Here is a 19,144-nt window from a genome sequence, read left to right as displayed (position 1 = left end):
GCGGTTTGAGAAGCTCGCATGACAAGCTTCAAAACAGCTACGATTCACATTTAAAAGGATCAGGCACACAGCAGAGAGTTTGTTTGCGTCGCAAATAGTTTTACTGCTTATGAACATGCGGGCAGACAGCCCCGTGAACTGCGATTGTGTGGGAACGATTGGAAAGCGTGCAGCTGTGGGAGGCCATCTTCAGTGACTTGCGATGCATGCCGTTGCGACAAAGTGGGCTGAGAGCAACCTGGGTGCGATTCGCTGGTAAAACGGTGCCACCTGGATGTGCAAGCAGCTCCCGATGATCTCAGAGACTTCCAGCTTTTTTTGGGAGTCCCCATGGCGAAGAGAAGACTATTTATTGACGACGTCCATCCGAGCGGACACTCCTCCAAGTATACGGAGGCGGCGGTTCCGTTCCCTGAAATGTGTGGGTAGAGAAGACAATTTACAGAATGCGTCGACGAACTGCGAGGACGAAACGGTGCTGTGAAACTGGTTTCGCCTTCAAAACTTTGGTGCTGTACATTCTTTTATTTTTTTGCGTGCAGAGAGGTGAGAGTACGATGCTGCATTTCGCCGTAGCTTATGCCGGTGGTGAAGAGCGAGGGAAAAAAAAATATGGGGGGTCTTTGACAACGCATTGAGTCATTTATGCACTGTGCCTCTTCGACACTCTGGTGTAATACGAGATGCGAAGGGGCAGCACGGTCTCTGCCCAAGTGATGATTTTTGCACGTTTCATTTTCATCGGGTCATCTTGTCTTTTTTTTTTCTTCACTGAAGTCATAAAGAGTATATTAACACAAAAGACTGGCGAGTCCCATTACTGAGTACAAAAGAACACAAGATGCAAACATCAAGTCAAGCCGAAGGTGCATGTAAGTGCCATGAAATGTCGCTTTTACCGCCAACCATGCTTTTGCAAGTGAAGATGACCGGAACTGGCAGAATGAAAATGCAAGAACAAGCTTCGAGTGGCATCCTATTTATCATTTCCAAGTGGTAAGTAGTAAACTATTAACAATAAGGTATCTATATTGCATTTGAGCCCCTCAAATGTCTTTTCTTTTTTTTCTAAAGTGCTGGACACTTGCTCATGTGGCCTCATCACATAGCTTTCAGCCCTATTTGCGTGAATTGTGCAATGGCAGTAGCGCCTGGCAAACTGTGGCCTAAATTTCTGACTTGGCACAGTACTCCTGTGCTGTGCCAACGTGTGGATAATGAATTGCTGCCAGTTTTTTCCCCAGTCCAACTGCTTTATCCAGAAGGCGCACTGTCCTTGAAAATTTCTTGGGCGAGCACACTCCGTTTACATACTCCATTGCGTGGTGAGCATACTCCCATTTACGTACTCCGTTACATGACGAACATACTCTGTCTACAAAGAAACGGAGTTGTGGCGAGCATATTCTGTTAAGTACATGACGAACATACTCTGTCTACAAAGAAACGGAGTTTACATACTCCGTTTACATAGAAACAAAGTGTACATCCTCTGTTACCGGTAAGTGTAAACATAGCAGGCATCGTTACAGAAGCTACACAGGCAGAGCAGCCGTAGAAATCTCGCTCTGTGCATTGTTTTTGATCTGTGATGCTATTCTATGGAATAGCTGCTTCATATACAGGCTGTTTGATTTTTTTTAGACCATGCAGCATTTTTTTTAAATTCCCTCTGGCACTTGCTGTAATTGTAGTTTTTGTTCGAGATTACTCAAAGCGGTGGACATTACTGTCACTAGAAATTGAAATGCATAATAGACTAACAAAAATGCTCTAATTCACTTTCTTTATTAATACACTTTACAGCACATATTGATATTTACTAATTGTAGCCAATGAGTTTGCAAAACATATCCACTTGGAATTAACTCTAAGGATTGCATGGGTTTCGAGATGGGTGCTGTGAAACTTGCGGCAAAAATTCACTGTTGGTCCACTTACTATTTTAGTAAACCGGCCATTTTATGCATTGAAGTACAAAAGCAACGAACGCCCATGTATTTTGTCGCAACCTCTAGGAATGAATATCTCTAGACTTGTGTCATACTGAAAATTAATTCCCAGTGGATACACCTTGTGAACTCACCAGCTGCAACTTGTAAATAAAAAAATGTGTTGTTAAATATTTAAACAGTGAATTAGTGATTTTTAAAATTTGTTTATTATGCATGTTGATTTCTCGTGCAAATATCTGCCTCTCCGAGTAATCGAACTCAATGTATAGAAATACGGTATGTGTCGCAAGCAAACTTTTAAAAATTCTGCATGGTCTTAAACAAGCACTTGGTATATTGCAACTAGAACTTTTGGGTGTAAATGACGGTCAGATCAAATATTATTTGTGCACCTTTGTGCTTCTAGCATGTCTCAGTCACGAGTCAAGTGGTGCCCTGCTGTCGCAGAAACGTCACTTGCTCCTTTGGTTGAAAGTAGACTCAAACCTGCCAACCCCTGTGATGTAATAAATACGTAATATTTTGTGACACAAAAGTATGAGTTAATTTTGCATCGGATTACATGATGCGTGCCTCTATATTTCATGTGTGACTCACTATTTTTCAGCTGCGAGTGCAAGCAGTGAGAGAAGTCTCTAGCCTTCCTGGAGTTGCCTGCTTGGTGTGAATAGAAGTATAGTTGTGCGACAGAATTGGTCTAACATAGATTGCACATTCCATCAATTGATTACCATATCAGTAAACATGTATGTAGTCCCTGCGCAAGTGCGAAACATCCACTATGGCGAGTGCACAAATCAAAGGCACAGTGGATTTACAGGCATGAGCACGGACCATCATCACTTACGTCAAGTACAATGACATAGTCGTCCTTGAGCCTCCTGCGAGAGTCCTTCTTGAGGACACGACACCTGGGAGAAAGAACACAAAAAGTTCAATGGTATGGCTTTTCTCTTTCTTTGAGCAACTTTCACCTAAATAGGGTATCGAACCGGAACTGAACCGAAAACTGGGAGAAAAAAAATTGTTCTCCTGCTACAATGTTAAGATTTGTTTCACTGGAGGGAAACCGAGTGGAAAAAAGTAATGGTTTTGGGTTCAGATTTTTCTGGAGCTTTTCATCCATGCACTGTCTACACTTATGGCTCAACTACGCTACCTCATTTGTAAATACACACCATCTTGCCACGATTTAAAAGTAGCAGCGTCATTGGTACAGCTTATAGCATATTGTGTCAGGGGCTAGGTGTTGTACTCCATTACATGGCAAACATACTCTGTTTACATAGAAACGGAGTTTACATTTGCATCACATCCAATGCGTGCACTGCGATGCATGCAAAGTACCCGTGGTGAGCATACGTTACATGGCGAACATACTCCGTTTGCATAGACATCCAATGCGTGGACTCTCTAGACTGCGATGCATGCAAAGCACCCGAGACGGCAGAGCACATATACTTGTTGCTTATCCCCAGTGCGACTGTAAGCGGTAGGCATTGATCTCTTTGTTGGCCAGTTATCAACAGGCTGTTCGATGAAATAGTGTTACTGGGCCACTGACTGGACATATCGACAAAGCGAGCCAACAAGCCTCTCTAGTTAACACGGGTCCAAATTCAAGGCTGTGAGGGCCCACGAACAGGAACATCCTACTACTGTCTGTCCACGTCATCACTCTTCCCTTTCCAAACTCTGAGCAGAGTAGCAGGCTAGAAGACTCCCTGCATTTCCTCCATATATTCTCTCTCTCTCCCTCGCAATAAAGCTTTGCTTCACAGATTCCAGCATTGGTGTTGGATCTACTTAATTATTTTGTAACTACATGCAGCTTGAAGAACAACAGGTGTAGTATTTCAGCTCAGTTTAGCAGCAGCATAGGGGTTCTTGTACAAAATAAATTTCTGCTGTTTTCCTGTAATTATTCTTTTGGTTATGCTAATGAACCAGTTTGAACCGCTGATTTTTCGTTCCGGAGTTGAACTGATGTTGAACCGTTCTCAGTGAACCGAAAAAAAAAAGAAAAAAAAAACTATTTGGCACTGGTAAGTAGTTGGAAGCGCAAGCAAATGCCGTGCATTACATGGCATACTAATAGTTTGTGTTAAATTACACGATGGCCCTGCAGTTTCAGATATTGTAGCCATAGCAATTCTTAATTTCTCCATGCTGGTGAAAGTCTTCAACTGGATTATTGCTGCGATATCTGCTCATAAATTATACCGGTTAAAATTGGGCCGGACTCAAATGCAGTCGAACGTGTTCCTCCAGAACTCGCCATGCGCGCGCGCTGTACCGATCGCAGCGGCTTGCGCTAGGGGACTACAGATCGGTCGCACTAAAGCTTTTTTTTTTTTTTTTTTTTTCCAGAAGTTCCCGTATCGTAAGCACGTGCCTCCATGCAATAGTTCGACGACGTCTCGCAAAACGACGCATATGACACGCAACCGGCGCAACTTTGGCCGGCGTCCAGATGAAACCGGGAACGGGTTTCTAGGAAGCGCGGATCAGATCTCTGCACATGACTTTTGTTCTTTCTTCCGCAGCCGCAAAAGAAAAAACGGGAAGTTTGCCTATTCGCGTCCGTGAGGAGCAGCCACCGCTTTTAGAATGGTTGCTGTTCGTTTGCGCGTAGCCTCCCACATAAAATCGCGTCGCTCAAAAACGCTCAACTCACAGACAGCAAACTGCGCCCACGATGGCGGCAACGATGAACGCCGTGGAGAGCACGAGCAGTGCGACGAACACCTTGGGGTCGATCATGATGGGACGCCGATGACGCCTCGCGACGCATGACCAGAGGCTGCGCGCGGTCTAGCCGGAGAGTCCACCTGCGAACGCTGCCATTCCGCAGACAGCGCTGCTTCTGCTGCTGTAGTGGACGAGTAGAGTTGGCACGAGCTTCTTCGCCGTGAGGTGTCCTGTAGCGGGCACGACCGTCGCCTCGAGAGATGGGTTTTGAAACGCGCGCTTCGCACTCCGGCGCGGTATCGCAGTCGAGAGGCTCCGAGGACGCTAGGCAGTGGAGCGATCAACGCCGGTGGAACCGCGGTCGCGTCGGCGACGCTTTCGCGAAGTACACATGGCACGCTGAAGCCGCGCTGGTAACAAGCCCTCGCCTTCCCGCGGCGGTGTGAGAGGTCCAGGTGCATCCCCGCCGCCGATGTGCGGGCGAGGAGGTGCACCATTGCAGCTGCCGATCGACGCGGTCCTGTTTGGGTGGTGCCGGGCGTGATTCGCTCCCTCTCCTCGACGACGGAGCAGTCGAGCGCGAAAGCGGCGGGGCAGCTTGCCAGGAAGAAGAGCCACGATCCCGACGATCGAGAGCGGCGTGGGGGCGCAACTTGCTACCGGTGAAAGCGAAACACGTTCGCGAGGGCCGTAGACGCTGCCGCGTGTCGACGAGGAGGCCGCGCAGAGCACGAATCTGCTGCGCTTTTCGCTTTCGAAAGTGGGCGCGCACATCTCTGAGGACGACGGACGCACCAGCAACGAGACTACTATCTTTGATAAGCCTCGAGACGAATCTCGGCGAAGCTCTGGAGCTCTCAGCTGGCTAGCAGCCTCGATGATCCATCCGCTCGATCCCCTTGCGGTGACGCACGCGTGCCCGTGAGCGCCCGTCTCCCATTGGCTGGCCGTGCGAGGAGCGCGGTTGGCGCGGTTGTTGTCTGGCGCGCGCGCCGTATCATACGACTACCCGTTCTACCCGCCGTCTCCGCGTTGCGGTATACGTGCTGGCGAGGTAAACAAAGGACCGGCGTTCCCCGGGCGTGAACTTGCCCGCGGCTGCTGGGGGAGATCGCGCGCCCCGTGGCTCGAGCCCGAAGAAGCGAGGACGCCGCGACTCGCTATGTTTTGTCTCGCGGGTCATGGACCAAGCGGGCGAGCCCGAGGTGCACGTCTGGGCGAAGGCGGTGACCGCGGATGCGGCCTGCGAGCAGCAGCTCATCGAGCCCGCCGAGGTCGCGCCCTGCGTCGCCGAGGACTGCGGGCCGTTCTGCAAGATCTGCCACATGCCGGCCCGAGACGATGACCCGCTCATATCGCCCTGCCGCTGCTCCGGCACCGTGCAGTACATCCACTGCGGCTGCCTCACGGTGAGCACAGAGCGCGCGCACCAGCTGATCGCCAGCTGACCGCCGCGTCCGCGGCGTTTGCGTGTGTGTGCGCGCGTCAAATTGATTGCGGTCACTGGAATAGAGATGCTTATCTGTAGCATGCATGGTCCGCACGAGTGCCTGCTCCGTGTTGGGCAGTTTGCCTTGCAGAGCTTAATTGCTGCACACACGGATGAAATTTATAACGGCCTCGAAATGGAGCATTTCCTGCTATCGCGGTGCTGTCGTTAATTGCATTCATGTATGCATCACGGGGTTGCAAAGAAAAAAGGAAGGAAAAAAAGTCTTCGGGAGAGCTGCGGCGCTTCGCGTTTATGTCCCGCTTCGGTCGCGGCAGATTCTCGGCTGCCGGTTTTTGACCAAAAGCTTGAACCGATGTGACAAAGTGATTAACGAAAAACAGCGCGCGGGCTCTCGCTCTTATTCGTCAACTCTGATATGCTCCTCCCACGCTGTAACACCCTTTAATTCGTACAGTCCCGTTCGCTTAATTTGCTGATGGCCTGTTATTGTGGGTCCCTTGAGCAGCGCACGCGGAACGACGCCCCGGCCGCGTCTCGCGCTGGTGCCCTGGCGAGGTTAATGCTCCCTCGACGTAGCAGCCGTCATTCCCGAATGGTGCACCCCGAATCCGGTCCGGATGTGTGGCATTAACGCCGTGCGCGTGTTGCAGCTAACGGACGGAGAAGCTCGCGAACGAATTTGAATTGCGTGCCCGGACAATTTATCACCACACGCAAGTATTTGTGCTGTGTGACGCACAAATAAACCGACTATACTGAAAGCAGAAGTTGCATGCACAAAAAAAAGATAATTAATAAAATAAATGTGCGGATTTCAACTGTTCGAAGAACAACATCTACATGCTCATTTGAGTGTCAAGTTTCACCCATACTTCAGCCGTTCTTAAAGTGCAACTCTTTCCTTGGGAATTAAATGAGCGGTAGCAGGTTTATGTCGATATCTTGTGGTTCAGTTTGTTGCTGTTTTCAACCATATAATAATAATTAGGTTGCATGCTTGCACGTGGCTTGGCCATTGCACTGGAATATTGGTGGAACCTCGACAAGTGCAGATGTTATCAGCACATCGTTTCAGAAACTTATATGGGTAGAGTACAAGGATGGGGCCGACATTGGCTTGACATTCCCGAGCTATACATGCACATCAAACCTTTGCTTTTGCTAAATAGCCTAATTAAAATCTGACTGTCCTAGCATATGTTTCTTTTTCTTCAACTGGGTTAATATTAAAACACAGTCTCTCGCTTCATGGGAAGGGTGAACCGACAAAGTCTTGCAGAAAGTATCGCTAACAGTCATGCATGCATCCTTTTTCATTCAGGCCATGGGAAAAAAGAAATAAAAAGCAAGTATTGCAGCATCACACAACAACAGTTGTCCTATAAAAGGAAAGGCTGATAACCAGGCCAGCCTTTATGAAACCATGTGTTGTGATCTGCCGAACTAGCTAGCACTGAAACTGAACCACTAAACAGCTGGAATTTTCCTCAGTGTCCGTGCCTCTATAGGATGCAGGTTCTCTCTTTATTTTTTATGTGACATTATTCAAGAACTCAAAGGATGTGTACGAAATGCTTTTTGAACTGATAATTTAAAAGCTGGTTGAATACCAAACAGTGGCGCACCGACGGGGGAGGTTTTGGGGGTTGTAACCCCCCCCTGAGGTCGACTTAACCCCCCCTTTTGTTTAACCCTTTTTCTTTCCTTGCACATTTGAGTACTGCAACTAAGATGTAAGACGCGCAATCGTCTGCACACTCGCAAAAAGCGCATTTTTTGACAATTTCCCGTGAAGAAATTGAAATTAGTGCTGTTTAGATAGTATTGGCAAACTGTCAACCCCCCCCCCCCCCCTGGCAGAGATCCTGGGTGCGCTACTGCCAAACACGCACGCAGATTAAGTGTGAGAGAGGAAATGCAAAGCAGCATTCAGATTAACATTTCTCACAGGACAACATAAAGTGCCAGCTTTCCAACCACCACAAACTCATACGAATTTAATATAATTGAAATTGAATTTAACGTAAAACTTTCATCCGTAGAATACCACTAACAACTTCAAAAAAGCACGAAAATACAGGGACATTTATTAGCAAAAGGAATTGGGAATATTCTGATTATATAGCTAATACAAACTTCAACTCAGTTTTAGAATCACTCGCTATTAAACTTAATTCGTGATGCAAGGTTTCATGAAGAAACATGTGTCTCTCATAAAATGCATAGTAGAAAGCCGTAAAAAAAATATATTTTAAGTACCAAAGTAAAGTAGATGAATAAGTAATATAAAATTTGCATGGTAAACCCAAGTACAATGGATTCGTTGTTTGGTGTACACAGCGCTGGCTGGAGATACTGAGCAAGAAGTCCCGCAAACCACCAAGCTGCGAGCTCTGCCAGTACCAGTACCAGTGGCACAAGAAATTTCGCGCCGGCGGTTCCTGGCGCCTTCCGCCGTGCTCGCCGCGCGACAAGGTCCTGCACAGCGTCTTCCTGCTGGCGGTGGTCGTCATGGTGGCCTGCGCCACCGTCACCATCGTCTGCTTCCGCCAGGAGCCGGCGTCGTCGACGACGACGACGTCTGGCCGTCGGAGCGACCTGACCCACTCGGAGCTGGTGACGCTGGTGTGTGGGGTGCTGTTTTTCCTGGCCTTTTTCGTGGCCATGTACGTGGAAGTCACTGCACGCAGCACCCTCTACCGGCTGCTTCTGCGGTTCGTCTATCTCAACCAGCAGTGGTACATAGATGAGTACGACGCAAAGCGTGGACCTGTGGCTGTCTGACGCGCGCGTTTGACCTGCTTGTGGGAGCAAGTTTACAACCAAGCTTGGCCGGAGGTTTGTTTGATCTCTGTGAGTGCGGCATCTCTCACACGCACCTGTGGCTGTGTGTTACACAGTTGGTATTATGTGCTCTTTGCATTTGAAAACAACTGAGCAGTCTTGCCTTCACTTCCATAGGCAGCATGTGCTTGTGCTGTTTGTTCCATAGCAGCAGTTCGTACTGTTTGCTGCCTGGTTTGCATTTTTTTGAAAAACAGTCTGTGGTCCTCTGTCTCAGTCAGGAAACAGTCTACAACTAAGCAGTCTCAGCTTTGCCTTATGTGTAAGGCAACATGTGTTTGCCCCCTGGAAGGTGTTTGTGGCATTTGTGTTCTCTGCTGGTCTTCAGTGTCGTCAATTGTCAGGCTGCCAGTTTTATGAGATGCAGCCCTGAGCAAGTCTGTTGGCCAGGGCTGGCCCCCACATCTTTTGGCCGTGGGAGAACAGTGCGCTGATGTACTCTTATTTGCTGTCGCCTGGTCACTAGGCTCACAGGACGTCGCATAGGACCACAGTAGTTTCTTTGAAGACTGCACGTGCTGCATATTCTTGACTGGTGTTAATCAACAACTCATTTTGCGTACCAAGCTTGACTAGTGGTTAAGCGTGTCCCAGTGAAATGCCTGGAGCACCTGAATTCCCGGCACATGCCCGGTGTGAGCAGATGCAGAAATCCAACATGATGTTGCACTAATGCAGCATGGACATGAAGGGGGTCTCGCACTTTCTTGCGTCAAGTGCGAGACCCCCTTGCAGGCCAGAACCTTAACTTTTTTTACCCTGCCTTGCTGTAATGCATCAATGTTTGTAAAACTGTCATCAACCGCGCTTTTGCAGACTTGTTATGGGGAAATGGTTAACAAATTAGCAATTTTGCTTTTCTCTAGATTAACATAGTAAGTGAGACTATGTGTGGGCAATGTGCTCAGCAAGGCCATTCTTTGCGGTGCCAATTCATACAGGAAAATTGGACGTGCGAAACAGCAGTGGTTGGGTGAAACGAGGTGTACGGGACATTTGCAGACTCTAAAGGTCAAAGATTTTCTTGAAAAAGGCTGCTTGTGCACTGTGTACTGCACTGCGGGGATTTCACCCAGCCCCTAGCCCAGATTGCTTCGTTGCATTTTTAGCTCTATGTCTTCGGCAAGCTCGGACCTGGCATCCAGTGGCAGTGGAAACAAATTGAATGTTCGTTGGGGAAACATTGGCGCGACAGGATGGTGCTACAATAACATGCGTACGGTCCCCCACCGTATCAGCTGCCCATTGTAGGCCAAAGAGAAAAGGCGGTGGTTTTTCGCATTTTGCTCCTTTACAAGCTGCCCCGTTGAACAGACGTTCAAACGACATTGCATTTCTTGAAGGAAGTAAACTAGATCTTTTTTTTTTTTTTTACAGAATTTTGTCTACATTTTCTTTCTTCTTATACTTTTACGAGCAGACAGATATTCTGCATTCCATATGATGAGAAAATTTCACAGTTCGAACATCCCTGCGCTTTAATGTTTCTTAAACATTAGATATGTAGTAGCAGGTGGCGGATAGGATCTGTACCGACGCACGAAACTTCGGTAGCACTAGCCTTATAGGCAATGGAGAGGAACGAGTCTCACAGGGAGTTGATTGATATATTTAATCAATCAATCAATCGTAGTGGTCAGAGAGTCTCGCATCACAGAAGCAGAAGGTGTGCAACACTTTTTTTAAAGCTGTATACACGTTTCAGCTATTAACTATCAACAGTCAGACCATATGCTTTTTCGGAGTGTTCCAACGAGGTGTAAAAAGCATGTGGCACCATTTTGAGTGGGCTTTTCAAGCAAGTGCTCAAGCCTGCTCACAAGGGTTCGGCACCGATTACGGATGTGCCCAGGGAGTTCTCGTCGGAAAGGTCCACATCTGAGAGAGGGAGCAAACGAACAGACTTCTGAGGGACCATCACGAATCTTTCTTAAGAAAGAGGCAACTTTCCAAAGCACGGCGGCATTGCAGCACCTTCGTGACTTGTCATGTGGTTTTAGCTGTCAGGCTGAAGTGCAGGACCATTGCGCCAAGCACAGTGCTCTGTGCTAGTTGGTCAGCGCCATGCCCTGCATTAACATGTGATGTGGCTGTTCGGACGTGGCAGTCTTTCTTTTCTTTTTTGCACTACTGGCACTTCTGGGCAACTGTTTAGCCAAACCATCTCAGCTTATGACCCTGCACACCAGTGAGCTTTGTACACTAACGAGCGTCACTGGTAGTTAGTCGTATGAGGGAAACAGATAATAAAACCAGGGTAAGCATGTAGAAATAATAAGAAAGGCAAAATGTAAGTGGACGAGCAAAGACAGCATGCCGCTGATGGGAAACAAACCCACATCTTTCGAATTACGAATGCGGTGCTCTACCATTAACCTACCACGGCAACCATCCTCCGACCAACTGACTCGAGCATTTGTCTGACAGGTTGCCATGTGGTTGTATGTGTGGGAATGCTGGGATGTGGTGGCTTCGGATTGTCATCTTTTTTGGATAGCCAAGGGACCATAAGACACAGCTGGCTAGCAGCATTCCGTCTGTCACGATTGTTCATTCCTTACTGAAGCAGCGTATAAAAGGCAAATTTTTTCTTCATTATTATGCAAAATGAATTTTTTAGTAGACCACGAGAACTCTTGCCTAGTTGTATATTCAATCTACAAGCAGACACTAAAGAGGAAGGAAAATTACAATGTCTGCATTTGCTGTGCACCAGTTTGAATCGTCTGTTTTCATTTTCTTCAGTTTAATAAATGGGAGTAACAAAAGATGTGTCAGGGGAAACAAAGACTTTATATGACGATTCCATTCTAAGAAAGCATTATTCATACCGAAATGAAATGAAGCTATGTTTTAAGCCTAGCCATGTTCAAGACAAGCATCACACACCCACATCCCAGTATTCCCGTGGTTGCACAGCATCCTTATTAAACTTGTGCAGACCATGGTGTGAAATTTTTCTCTAGGTAATAATCCAAGAAATTCAATATCCTATGCTGCCGGCCACTGACTTGGCTGCTGACTTGGTGTGTGAGCATCTGTTCAAGCATGTGCAATGCAGAGGAAGTTGCTTTGAGAATGCTGGAATTTGAATGCCTGTTCTCCTGAATTGCTGCTGCTTGTTGTCTTTTAGGGCCAACGGACTGCAGAATCTTTTTGCTATTTAACTGCTTTTCAGTTCTTGCTTGGACAAAGCAACTTAGGTTTTACGAATCTCTATGCTAATTGAAAAGACAAAAAAAAAATGCAAATGAAGGCATCGAAGCTGCTCTGCCCACCAAAGCAAGGAAATGTTTTGGGATCGACAACTACCCTGAGACACAGTCGGCAGCCGACTAGTGATTTTATTTGCAGTGTTGTGTGCTTTTTCGAATGCCTGGAGGCGAAATGCCGAGCTCGGCTTTTGCATTCACCTATGACCATTAGTAGAACTGCTTCTATGGATCTGATGTTTATCCATCACTGCAGAGGTCAGTAGTTCCCACAGCTACATCCCCTGCACACTGTATTATTTTTTTTACATGCAAACTTCCATTGTGGATTTTTATCTAGCTGTAAATTAACTTTTACAGTCTCTTTACAGCCTCGAGGTAAAGCAGTGGTGCAGTAAAAAAAGCACATGCAGGTGTGACGGCCCGGGAAAGATTGTAAAGGCCTTGTTGTGTGTTGTTTGCATTCCAGTACCTTCTTGCATTAATGTTTTTGAAGTTACAAAGCTAGATATGCAGACGGCTATATTGTCTTAAGTCGTAGCCTCATTCACACAGCTGCAACAAGGTGGAACTCTGTGAGCGCTTGCTCTGTCATGCGCTGCCTTACACCCGTCTGTCCAGATGTCTATACAAGAACTGCTATTGGTCTATCTTAACGATCGGCCAGTAGCTGGCTGCCCAATGTTGGGCTGGAACTGGCTGGGAAAGGACAAGAAGTGCTCTGTCTAAAAAGCGAAAAGCTAATTTCATGCCAAGCGCGATTGCAAGAGCTGGAAACACATCGCTGCCATGTTTTTAACGCCATCTATTGGGCTAATTAAACAAACACCAACCAAGTAGGCCTAATTTTAGTAAAGTAGGCTTAACGAAATGGGTATAACCGATTATATTTAAACTAAAGTCAGGGCTGTTAGCTGGACCAATAAGTTGCTGCAGCTTCCCAAAGTCAACCCTGATGGAGGAGTTAGAAGGACTCTTAAGCGTTCGCTTAAATCTAATAATCCTACTTAGTTGAAGTTTATTTAGTCTATATAATTTCAACTGTTCCCCAGCCAGACTGATTTCAGTTGAATGTTTACCTTCTAACTTCACATTCTGCTAGTGAGCTCTGCACGCAGTGTATAACTGCAAAACTTTGTTGAGATGTTTCCAGTTCTGTGCATGACTCGCAGAATGTGTTTGCTCAACAAGGACTGTTTCAAAGCGCATTTTATAGAAAGGTTCCGGCACTTCAGATATTCTTGACTGACCACTTTTGGGGATTCCTTCACTTTTGTGTGATGTAAGGTGCAGATAAGGCCTAATAGAGCCTCAGGGCATAGTCTGTAGATGGTGTTGAGGTTGTTGTCTGGCTCTGATGGCAGGTGTCCACTTCAGCTGGCTTAATGCGTCGATGGGCATTGACAGAGGGTATCCCCCCAAAATTATTGTTTGGGATTAAGGTACCAGAATTTAAAACAATCTTTTGTTTGCCGCTTGTGGCTTGCCCTGTGATGCTTCTTGCCATATTTCGAAATGATGGGTAGTTCTGACATTATGATAAAACACATGGCTGTCACATCCATTTTTGACTATATGTTGAGCTTTATCTCTAGCATTAGAGAAAATGTGTCTGTCTTCTAGGCTAAATAGAATGGGGAGAGTGCGAGCCATGAGTGGTCTTTTTTTTTTTTAATCTCAATCTCAAATCTCACCTACTTAAGGTTTACTAAATGTGATTGCTTTAGAAAACTTGGTGCTTAGAGCAGATAGCCAGCTGCCTTTTAGTGTGACAGGGAGGGAAAACAGTGAGGCCAGCAGGGGATCAGATAAGATGATTAGGTTACAAAATCGATTAACTGGAGAACACTGGGAAACCTGTTGCCCTGCTAGTGATGAATCGAACTGTGGTGCTGACGAACATGCGGTTGCTTTCTTTAGTTGAAAGTTGCAAGCCTGCCTCCTTTACGTAGTGTGACTGATGGCTGTAACTCTCATGAGGACATGGAATCATTGCATTGACTGTGCGCAATGAAGAGCAACGGGCTTGAGCCAATCATGTTGAGCATTTCATTTTCCAACACCTTGCCACAACGTGAATTGATGCACATGGATAGAGCCTCACATTTGCTCGCTGTGCATTCTCCGTCAAGCAGACTTTTGTAAAGGGAATGCATTGTACGGCGCACTGCATTCTTTTTCTGCGCTGCTGGCAAAAGGAATCTTTCAAACTGTGTTCCTGCTAAGGTGCCTTCAACATCCTTGCGCTTAATACTGCTGTCATTGTTGTTCGACCTGAAACTTGTGGGTGAACTGCACTGGTTGTTTCGGAGGAGTTATTTGAATCCTTCGGCAAGTGATGGCATCGCCCTTCCTTCGATTTTGCAAATTCGAACCTCCCGTGCGACGATATGATGTTACCAGTATCGTAACGGAAGCTGTCATGCAAAGCCAACAGACGTGACATGGCGCACTCCGCCTTCTGGTCAAATCCATGCTTTAGATGGCAGACCGAGACTGAGTGATGCACCCCAAAGTGGTTTGATATGAAACAACTGCTGCAAAAATGCAGCTCCACTCTGAATTGCCCAATAAGGAAACAAAGTCTCCGCCGTGGAGCAGAAAAGCACTCTCTTTGATCGACCAGTGGAATTCACTTTCAATGGATAACACGCAGGGCATTTTCTCGTTACACTTGGACAGCCAAGGTGCCAATCCACAGTGCATTTTGTCGCTCATGTAGTTTGTTGGACTACTAGGGTAGAACTATGCCAGACACTGTCAAAATATGCAGTGTTGTCGAATTACGCCATGTTGGCGTTTTGAGCCAATCAAGAGAGGGTCCTTGGGTAGCTGGCCCTGCTTGCCAATTAGAGATGACAAGGTGGTGAATTCGACAATGTGGCGGAGCTTGGCAGTGTCCAGAATGGCACCCCTGGACAACCTAATACAATCAGTAAATAAGTGCCGATGTCGTCGAGACAAGTAGGTCCTGTACTAGCTTAGGATTGTACTTGAATGAATTCACACCCGAGCAAGGCAGCTTACTTACATCCGCGTGTGCTGTAGCGGAAATCATACCCGTAATTTTTTTTTAAAGGCCCTCTTTTCTTGCCCTGCCTTGATTGCATGCAGACTTGCTGCAAAAGGGTGCGAACATGCTGCCATCCACTGGGCCCATTTTGGGACCAGCGTTTTGTCTGTATTGTCTCTACATTTCCATGCCTACTAGGCAGCTTGAAGCTTCGGTCTCCTGTCTGTAACGCGCAAAGCAGTCGTATTTGGAATCGGCACTCTATGCTGGTCTGTGGAACAGAAACAACAAACATTTGTGTTCTGTGATTTTGTGTGGCACCAAAAGTGCTGCACTATGGGAAGAAGACGGAAGGATCTCGACGTGCACGTGCCCTCGTGTCATGTGAAATAAGTGTTAATGTGTGTGCGGTGTCAAAACGTGCTTGAATAATGTGCCCTCGGTGTTCGTGGCATAGCTTTCGCCACAATTTAGTCACTGTTGTTTAGTCATGTTCTGAGTGGAGGCTGTCTGGTCCATGAATAAAGAGCCTTTGGTGTATAAACTTGTACGTGTCATGTCCTGGTGGCCAAGCTTGCCAGTTTGTGGTGAACAGCTTGCCAGCACTTTACGTGCACTCAGGTAGCTGGTGTAGAGGCATTGCTTGTCAGATATTGCTCCGCACACCTTGCTCACTCATGCAGAACACTCTGAAGTGCCATTGATGAGAATCGTCTGTTGGAAAAGCGAGCATGATTTTTGAGGCATCTATGACAACCTATCTCTGCGAAACCTTTCTCCACTTCCAACATAGACGAAATAAAAGATGAGAAATAGCCAACACTAAACCTGATTTGGCCATCTTTCAAATGAAGGTGCTGCCTAGATGTAGTGGTATCTGATCACTTGTTTCTGTAATGCTGTCGGGCCCTAAATAAATAAATAAATGGATGAATCTGTGCATCAGCAAGGAAGTCTCATCTAGACTTATAGGTGTCGCCATGCAGCCTCGCTGACTATGCAAATCTGCTGTTCAGCATGAGGTCACAGGTTTGACTTCCAGCTGCGGCAGCTACGTTTTGGTAAGGTGAAATGCAGAAACGCATATGTACAGTTTTCCACAAATCTTTACGGGGCACAGGTTCCATGATGGATATAAATTTTAGCTGTGTTAAGGATGGCACTAGCGATTTAATGGGTCGCTGTGCAGTTTGCAAAGGCTACTACACTTTGAATATGAGGCTATGTGCTCAGGCTTCATGTCCCGTAAACTTTTGTGGCCAACTGTACCTAGATTTATGTTTTAAGAGCCTAGGTGGTCAAAGTTAATTTGAAGTCCTGTGCTATGGCGTCTCTCACAGCTGAGGCTTTGCTTCAGAATGTCGATCCTCAAGTATTATTGCTACTATCATAGATAGTTTTCCTTAGAACCTGACAATAGTATCCTTGTTTCTGGCAGGTACAATGGCCTTTCCTGCTCATGATAGGCTGAGTGTGTCGCGAAATTACCTGAACCTAACACTAGCAGGTTGAAATAAAACGTGCCTCTATTTTTATGGCCACAGCATAAATCTTGTTTTCTGTGTGCTTTCCCGTACAAGAAATACACCTACTTGAGGTTCTATAATAACCAATGAGTGGGTCTGTCTGCGAGATTTACTACTTCAAACTATTTGGGGACGGAATGTTGCTATCACTGCAAACGTGGACCATGCTTCATGTTTTCAGCACATAGCATGAAACTGGCATGACTCGAGTTCTGCACAACATAACCAAGAACTTCACACAATTCATGCTCCACATGCAGACAATCTTTTGCCTGAACTGCCTATAGTGGCTTTCATCAGTCATACAGATATACGTCCACCCTACCCCTGCCTTCCTTCTACGCTTCTTTCTTTGTCGCTGGTTATCATGCTATTTCTACAAAACCCCAATCAAGATATGACCTACACTGCAGAAGGACATGTTTGCATGGGCTAGTTCATGCTTACTTAATGACATGATCTAGTGCAAGCGCACAAAGACTTGCTCTGCGTGTCTCTTCTTTGTGGTTGTGCCCTTGCACTAAATCATGTCATCAAGACGTGACAGTATGTCAGTGTAACACCCAACTCTCACGCAGGAAATGCAATTTCACTTCTGGAATTCTCAGCCGGCTGGCAACACCACTGGAACAAGTTCTACACTGACATTGACATTATGAATAAATTGCAGTTCAATTGCTTTAGCTGTCACCGTGAATGTGAATGAAGGCGAGACATAATACAAGGGGGTAGAGACAGACACACGCACACTCCTAAACCCAAACAGAACTGTAGGCGGAGCAAATGTGGGACCAGCATTGCCCAATGTTGGGCCAATGTGGCCCAACATTGTTTTACATTGGCACTGATTGCTCTTGCTGCTAGGGAGGTACTGCAGTGACCACTGTGGCTAATTTGGGCATCACTTGGCACTGCCAAGTGGAGCAGGGTAGCTTGGTTGCCTGCTGCCATGCCCATGTACAGCTGCAGTCAAACTTAACCCAGACAATGAGGTCATATCTGAAGCGGCTTGACTGTAACAAACACAGGCTGTAAGGTGCAAACATAGAGCACATTCGAAGGAAGACGCATTTGGGATAGCACATTAAAGGCACCTCAACCAGAAGTCTCAGCACCTTCCATCGGAGAATTAAATTCTGGGGTTTCACGTGCCAAAACCACAATATGATTATGAGGCATGCCGTAGCGAGGGACTCCGAATTAATTTTGGGCCACCAGGGGCTTATTTAACGTGCACCCAATGCATGTCACATGAGAGTTTTTGCATTCGCCCCATCAGAATGCGGCTGCTGCACCGTGGACCAAACGCACGACTTAAGGCTCAGCAGCGTACCACCATAGCCACAGCGTCACCATCACAGGTCCAGAGGAGGAGCATGATAGCCACTATACTAAAGATTTATGCGACAGCCTGAGATGCCGCTTATAAGCAGACCATACAAAATTTCACTGGCACAAAAGCGCAAAGCCTTCAACGAACTAAGGCTCGCCATATTCAACACTGTTTCATAACTTTGCTGGACGCCACGCTCGGCACAATACCTCACAGAGGACATCTATTGATGTCATCACATTTCCATCGCCAACCTCTTCAATGCACTGACCATAGATGCAAAATGAAAATGACGCTGGCGGTAAATTTGCACACCCAGAAATTTCAGCTGGCTAGTTTAATTGACACAAGTAATGCAATAAAGTCTCTCGGGGAGTCGCCCAAACCACAAGTTTTAGGTTGATGTTCGGCATTGGGTGACGTCGGCCAGTGTCATCAAGAATGATGCAAGAGTGGGGGCGACGCTTGCTCGACGCCAAAGTCCGCCCATGCCAGATCACAGTGCTGATACCTGAAGCAGCTAGTAAAGCATAAAAGCCAGCTGATGCCTCGTGCTGCCGGTGCTGACGCTGAAAATACATCTGAAACTTGCTCCTTGTGGATGGGTCTTTAAGGAGTGTGTCCACTGAATAGGCAGAACGCAAAATGCACGCAAAACGCAAAAAAATTTATTCAGAGTCCCCCACTATGGCGTGCCTCATAATTACACATCACGGTTGTGGCACATAAAGCCCCAGAACTTCATTCAATTAATTTTAATGGCCACCTCGGATGCATGTCTTCCAAGACACAGTTCTCATTTTCCCCTTCAGCGCTTTCTGAAGTATCAGTTTAAAATGATAAGCGATCCTGTGCTCGAAAAAGCATCACGATCACTCATCACTCAATTCATGGATTTCGTGACAATGGCCACGTGAATTTATTATTTATGACAGTGCAGTTGAATCCTACAAGTAAATGAAGGAGAAGCCTTGAATTATTAAACAAGAAGGCAACAAAAAGCATAGACTGCGTCAAGCAAAAGGTGCAGTGTCATGTACCACTAGTATTCGCATGTATAACGAACAGTATGCTGTGGGCTGCAAGCGCTTGCACTCCTCAATACGGGATGCCGCTG

The 19,144-nt window shown here is 46.5% G+C and overlaps 1 protein-coding gene and 1 long non-coding RNA gene across 2 annotated transcripts; one reads left to right on the top strand and one right to left on the bottom strand.

Moving 5' to 3' along the window:
- Positions 1 to 67: 67 nt before the first annotated feature.
- LOC119433290 (uncharacterized) lies at positions 68 to 5,309 on the bottom strand. Its single transcript, XR_005188334.2, has 3 exons — positions 4,633 to 5,309; positions 2,803 to 2,866; positions 68 to 412 (listed from the first exon to the last, which is right to left on the bottom strand). It is a non-coding gene; the product is annotated as an uncharacterized LOC119433290 (long non-coding RNA).
- Positions 5,310 to 5,485: 176 nt separating this feature from the next.
- On the top strand, positions 5,486 to 15,712 carry LOC119433288 (E3 ubiquitin-protein ligase MARCHF1). The gene is made up of 2 exons (XM_037700434.2): positions 5,486 to 6,055; positions 8,440 to 15,712. Exons 1-2 carry the CDS (start codon positions 5,828 to 5,830, stop codon positions 8,881 to 8,883), a joined length of 672 nt encoding a protein of 223 aa, XP_037556362.1. The 5' UTR covers positions 5,486 to 5,827; the 3' UTR covers positions 8,884 to 15,712.
- Positions 15,713 to 19,144: the final 3,432 nt, after the last annotated feature.

Source organism: Dermacentor silvarum, chromosome 11, assembly GCF_013339745.2.
Source record: "Dermacentor silvarum isolate Dsil-2018 chromosome 11, BIME_Dsil_1.4, whole genome shotgun sequence".
Taxonomy (NCBI): domain Eukaryota; kingdom Metazoa; phylum Arthropoda; class Arachnida; order Ixodida; family Ixodidae; genus Dermacentor; species Dermacentor silvarum.
The sequence above is the reverse complement of the archived record's forward strand: the minus strand, read 5'-3'. Positions and strand labels throughout refer to the sequence as shown.